The sequence below is a fragment of the Corvus cornix genome, chromosome 4A (assembly GCF_000738735.6).
Source record: "Corvus cornix cornix isolate S_Up_H32 chromosome 4A, ASM73873v5, whole genome shotgun sequence".
In the NCBI taxonomy this organism is placed as follows: Eukaryota; Metazoa; Chordata; class Aves; order Passeriformes; family Corvidae; genus Corvus; species Corvus cornix.
The window spans coordinates 2,375,569-2,381,568 of NC_047058.1; the positions used below are offsets into that span (position 1 = coordinate 2,375,569).

The following is a 6,000-nucleotide window of genomic DNA, read 5'->3' on the forward strand; positions in this document are numbered from 1 at the left end:
AAACCTGGTAAAAATACTGGGATGGAAAACGAAACTTGGCTGGTGCTTTGTGTCACCTGGAGCAGTGTCACCTGCACGGTGCCTCCTTACCCTGGGACACTGGGATTCTGTGACAGTTTGGGGGTTTTCCTTCCAATTAGCAGGATTTGGGCACAGCTGGGCTGCAGGAGAGCTGCAATCCCTGTCCTCGGAATTGATCCTCGCCCAGGAAGCCTGCAGGGAATACGGTCCTTACTCCCAGGTACTGAGTGCCTACAATTCACAAGAGGGGTTTGTGGGTTCCAAATCTCCCAGGAAACGTTTCTTACTTTCCCACCACAGCCCTGTGGGTGTGTTTATCCCTTTCCTGCACTGATGCTAGCCAGCAATTCCTGGGAGCACCTCTGGAGAGCTGGATCTTGAGAAGCAGCTTCAGGGACTTACTCCCTGTGGATTCTCACCATTCCTTGGGCTGTTGGCCTGAAGCCCCACCTCAGTGCTGACTCTTTGCTGCTCCTATTTCCCTTTCTCATCATTTTTACCCTTAATCCTCTGCAGATAGCGCTCCAGGCTTCCTGGGCTGGAGGCAGAGTGCCCATCCTGGGGCTGGGAGCACCGGGAATCATCTGGTGGCTGTGCAGCTTCGGGATGATATTTTTGGGTGGCTCTGGGGCTGTCACACGGCAGTGTTTGTGACATACCCCAGCGTGGACGGTACCATTCCCAGGGGAATGCAGCAGTACCATTCCCAGAGGAATTCAGCCCCTGCCAGCACCGGCAGCCGGGATTTTCCAAGGAGCGGCAACCACCCAGCACGGCAGCAGCGCCTCACCCTCGGTGTGACCCTTCCAGCTCCTCTCCGTGCTGCTAATCCCAGCTGGAGCAGGTCCCCTCCCCTCAGCAGGTCCCTCTGGTCACCTGGTTAAAGCCTCTGGACACACAACCCGGCACCCTCTGATTGCCCAACTCACCTTTCCAGCCACGGCACCACGGCGCTCCTGCCACCATGAAAACCATCATCGCAGCCTGCTCCCAGAATCTCAGCGGTAAGAGATTCCCAAAGCGGGTTGGGATGGTTCCTGATTCTCCAGCAATGTGGGGAGCTGGTGGTGGTCACTGCTGTCAGCTTGCTTGGGAGTGCTGAGGAGAAAGGGGGTGTTGGGAGCGATTTGGGGATAACTCCACAGGAAAACGCACAGTTGCTCCACAGGGATGAAATTTCGGATGACATTTGGGAATGTTTCACACAAGATGCTCCTCCAAATTCCAAGTGTTGGGTTTGCAGAGGCTCCTGTTGCCGTGGATGGGGCCGGCAGCAGAGCCCTGGGGTGTTCTGTGTCTGTGCTCTGGACTTCCATGGAGCTTTTGGAATAGGAGCTGGGAGAAGGATGTTAAAAAGCAACTGTTTGGTGGGCACAAGTTTGCTGGGAAGAACTCTGTGTCTTCCCTGGGAAAAAGAAGGGACTGGATTCTGCAGGTGGCTGGGATTTGGGGGATGTAGGGTGGGTGGAAGGGATCTTCCAGAGCCCAGCATGCTGCATGGGAGAAAGGAACAAAAATTCCTCACTGGAAAAATCCCCCATGGGCCAGAGATGGCTCCAGTGTTTAATTTATTTCACTTGTCCCATTCCTGGTTTGGATTGAGCTGGGAAGAACTGAAACTCCACCAGCTTCCTCATCCAGTGGTTGGTGGTTCTCCTCTGATCCGGGGGTCCCTGGCTTGGGGAGCCACAGGAACAGGGCTGCTGCCATGTCCCCCTGATCACCTCTCTGGCCAACATGCGGATTTGGGGTTGCTTTCCCAAGAAAACAAGGTTCTTGTGACACTGGGGTGGTCTCGGCGTGGGGGACCTTTGGCCAGGTGCGCTGTGCTGGCAGGGCCAGCGCCTCGGGCCCGTTTCAGGGAGCAGGGACAGGGCCGCACCTGGAGTTTGGATCCTGGCTCCCAGCCCAGGGAGGTTAATGGTTCACCAAGGTCGGCTGGAGGGAAGGGGTGGCAGGGGGAGCGGAGTGGCTGCGCTGCCAGCGCCGTGTCCCTGTTGGGACACACTGGGATGGCCTTGCCGCTGGCCTTGGCACTTGCTGGGGGTGGTGCCTCCCTGCTGCGCCATCTGAGAAATCCCCAAATCCCCTGGGACCCTGAGCACACCAAGAACGGCACGGGAATGGTCCTGTCCTTGGGGAACTGGGCATTGAGCGGGATGTGCCGCTGCTCTCGGCCCCGCTGGTGCACGGAGCTGTTGGGCTTGGGGGTGCCCAGGTGTCCCCTGCTCTGGGGACAGCCCTGATTGCCCAGGGCCACCTCCTGGAATGGTCCAGAGCTCCCTGGGGATGAGCATCTTCCATTCCACCCCCCACATCCCATCCCTCCTCACCCAGCTGCTCATCCTTCCCATCCCACCTCCCTCCCGGCGCCCCTGGGTGCTGGCCGGCAGCCCGCTGGCCCCGCCCGTGTGCGAGCCGTGCTGTTTTGGGCGGCGGCCGTGTCCCCCTCTCCGCAGGCAGCCGGGCCAGCATCCAGACTGCCCTGAGGACGCTGCTGGCCGTGCCCTGGCCCTCGCAGCGCGACGTCCGCTCTGCGCTCCAGCTCCTGGCCGTGCTGCAGTGGGTGCTCAGCTTCCTGCTGCTGGGTGAGTGAGTGGGGGGCTGCGGGGGGGTCCCCAGGGGGGCCACACACCCGCTCACCCCCTGCCCGGCTCCCGCAGGGACCGTCAGCCTCCTGCTCCTCATCTACCTGCTGTTCACCAGCCTCTGGCTCGTCCCCGTGCTCTACCTGGCGTGGATCATCTTCGACTGGGACACGCCGGAGAAAGGTGGGGTGGCCGTGTCCCCCCTTCCTCCAGCTTTGCAGCATGATGGGGGTGGGGTCCCCCTTTCTCCGGGTCCCTCCCAGAAAACGGGGAGCACCGCCCTGCTCCTTCCCCCCGCTCCCTCATCATCAGCACCACGGTGGGAAGCGGGATGCAGCGGCCCGCGGGGCGCGTTTCCCTGGGATCCTGCTGCCCGCTGGGCTGGGCTGGGCTGGGCTGGCCGTCATCTCCTGTGGCCCCTCCCGGCTTCGCAGGTGGCAGGAGGCTGCCGTGCCTGCGGCGATGGACCGTGTGGAAGCACTTTAGGGATTATTTCCCCGTGAAGGTACGGCCGGGACGGGATGGGACCACCCAAAAGGCGGTGCCACCGTCACGTCCCCGTGACGCTTTTTGTGCCCGCAGCTGGTGAAGACACACGACCTCTCCCCCAGCCACAACTACATCATCGGCTCGCACCCCCACGGCATCCTCTGCGTCGGCGCCTTCTGCAACTTCATCACGGGCTCCACGGGCTTCGAGGAGCTGTTCCCGGGCATCCGCTCCTTCCTCACTACGCTGGCCGGGAACTTCCGCCTGCCCGTGTTTCGGGAGTACCTGATGAGTGGGGGTGAGCGGGTGCCTGCCCTGCCCAGCTCGGGTGGGGCTGCTTCGAGCCCCTGCCCGCCCCTCTCTTGCCCAGCTCTGCCCGCAGTGCCCATGGGCAAGGGGGTGCGGGGGAGGGGGCTGATCCCTCTGAGGGAAATACGGGAGGGATGGTGCTCCCGGGAGCAGGCAGGGCAGGGATGGTGCTCTGCCTGCACCGTGCCTGAGCGACACCTTCACCTCGCACCCTGCCCGCACCTTGCCCGCACCCTGCCTGAGCGACACCTTCACCTTGCTCGCACCCTGCCCGCACCTTGCCTACACCCTGTCTGCACCCCTCCTAAACCCTGCCCGCACCTTGCCTACACCCCGCCTGTGCCCTCCCTCGCCGCTGTGCCCACCCTGCCCTCACCGCTCCGCCCGCCCCCCTGCCCGCTCCCTGCCCGCAGCAGGAGGAGCCCTTGCACGGTCCTTGCGCTGCTCCCACCAGCTCCCATCGCTCCCTCGGCGGTCCCTGTCGGGTGCCCGGGCACTGCGGTGCCACAGCCCCGGTGCTCCGTCCCGCCGCAGGGCTGTGCCCGGTGACCCGCCGTGCCATCGGGTACCTGCTGTCCCAGAAAGGCACCGGTAACGCCGTGGCCATCGTCATCGGCGGCGCGGCCGAGTCGCTGTCCTGCCGGCCCGGCGTCACCACGCTCATCCTCAAGAATCGCAAGGGTTTCGTCCGCATGGCCCTGCGGCACGGGTGGGTCACGGCTGGGTCACCGGCACTGCCACCCCCGCGGATCCCGGGAGTCCCCAGCACCCCGTCACCACGCACCGTGTCCCCTCCTCAGGGCCTTCCTCGTCCCCTCCTTCTCCTTTGGGGAGAACGACCTCTTCCGCCAGGTGGTCTTTGAGGAGGGCAGCTGGATGAGGAGCATCCAGCGGCGCTTCCAGAAGATTATGGGCTTCGCTCCCTGCCTGTTCTACGGCCGTGGCCTCACCTCCGGCCGCTCCCACGGCTTCCTGCCGTTCTCCAGACCCATCACCACAGTGGGTGAGCAGCGGGGCTGGGGTTCCCCAGGGTGGGGGGTAAGGGGACACCCCACAGTGGGTGGTGCTGGAAGGCATCTCCTGGGTTGTGTCCCCAACAACCCGGGTGTGTTGCCACCATCCTGACCCGTCTCCTGCCGGCAGTGGGGGAGCCGGTGGCCGTGCCCAAGGTGGAGAACCCGAGCCGGGAGCTGGTGGACCGGTACCATGAGCTCTACATCCATGCCCTGCTCAAGCTCTTCAAGGAGAACAAGACCAAGTATGGGCTGTCCGAGTCAGACGAGCTGCACATCCTCTGAGTGCCACCAGCGCCGGCCCCGTCCTGGCTCACGAGGGCTCTTGCAGGGGGAATTTTGGCCAGCCTGGCATGGGGGACATGCGGGGGACAGTCCCCACTCTGGCCCTCTGCTCCTCCGACCTGAGCGGGAGGTGGGAGGAGAGGGGGAAGCGAGGGGGAGATTGGGAAAGGCTCCCCGTTGCAAGGGGTTTGGAGGGGCTGTGGGTGACACAGCTGTCCCCTGCAAGGGGCTGGTGTGGGGCTGGGGCCAGCAATGGGCACAGTCCCCCTGGAATAACCAGGTCACCACAAGCTGAGGGAGGGGCTCTCATGGGAGCAGGGATTGATGTGGGGTCTTTGGGGTGGCATCCTGATGATGAGTGGGACCAGCCTGGGGGGACAGCCCACCCTGGGGTGGAAGGGGGACACTCCTGGACTTGGGGACCTGTGGATGTGGCTTGAGCCAGGACCACGTGGCCCTAGATGAGCCTTTTCTGCCATCTCCATACCCAATACAGATTTCCAACCTCCCAACTACCATCTGTGTGTGTTCCAGAGGTTGGGATTGGCAGCGCTGTGGTCGTACACCTGCACTGTCCATGTGGGTGCCCTTGTCACTCAGCATGTCCCCTCCTTAGCAGTCCCATCTCCAGCTGGGGCAGTGTTTGGCAGGGCCCTTGCACCGCTCAGGTGCAGCCAAGCAGCTCCCAGGTGCACCTGGGCCACGTTGGATATAATGGGAGGTGAGGGGCAGCTCTTACTGGTTGAACTGGGCTCAGGAGGGAGGTCTCCTGCTCTCTCTGCTCAGCGGTGAGTGAGGGGCTCTCTGGGTGGGACAGGGTTGTGGGGCTGGGATGTGCCATCCCTGGGGCCCTCTCCTTGCTCTGGGCAGCTCTTGTGGGATGTGGCTGTGTGTGACTGGTGCAGTGGCTGGGGTGTTACACCCCAGTGACACTCTGGGTGCCCCTTTCTTAGGCATAGGCTGGCAGGACTCGCAGGGTGTGATGGGGACAGCCCCTCCTGGGGCTCCCCATGTGGGGACAGCTCTGTCCCTGTCCCATCCCTGCCAGGCTGGCGTGGGAGAGTCAACAGCACTGATACCAATCTCAGAGCGCCGCTCTGCGCAGGCACTTGGTCAAACAAAAGGCCTGGGTAAACATTTGAGGAGCAAACACCCATAAAGGGAAATTCCCAAGAACCTTCCTGTAACCACAGGAGCTCCGGCTCATCCCTCTGGGCCTGCCCCAGTGGATTTTCTCTGGGGTGAGGGTGAGTGTCTTGTCCCTTCCTTGTGCTGAAGGGAGAACCAGGCCTGAG

The 6,000-nt window shown here is 62.9% G+C and overlaps 1 protein-coding gene across 2 annotated transcripts; it reads left to right on the forward strand.

Annotated features, from left to right (window-relative positions):
* Positions 1 to 919: 919 nt before the first annotated feature.
* On the forward strand, positions 920 to 5,221 carry LOC104691343 (diacylglycerol O-acyltransferase 2-like). Of its 2 annotated transcripts, none has more exons than XM_039572212.1 (8): positions 920 to 1,025; positions 2,481 to 2,609; positions 2,685 to 2,792; positions 3,044 to 3,114; positions 3,192 to 3,396; positions 3,942 to 4,116; positions 4,208 to 4,410; positions 4,551 to 5,221. In XM_039572212.1, the coding sequence occupies exons 1-8, from the start codon at positions 986 to 988 to the stop codon at positions 4,703 to 4,705; spliced, it is 1,086 nt and encodes a 361-aa protein (XP_039428146.1). In that variant the 5' UTR covers positions 920 to 985; the 3' UTR covers positions 4,706 to 5,221. The 2 variants fall into 2 exon arrangements, with proteins under 2 accessions (XP_039428146.1, XP_039428145.1); XM_039572211.1 differs by having other exon boundaries at positions 922 to 1,025; positions 2,415 to 2,609.
* The last annotated feature ends 779 nt before the right edge of the window (positions 5,222 to 6,000 follow it).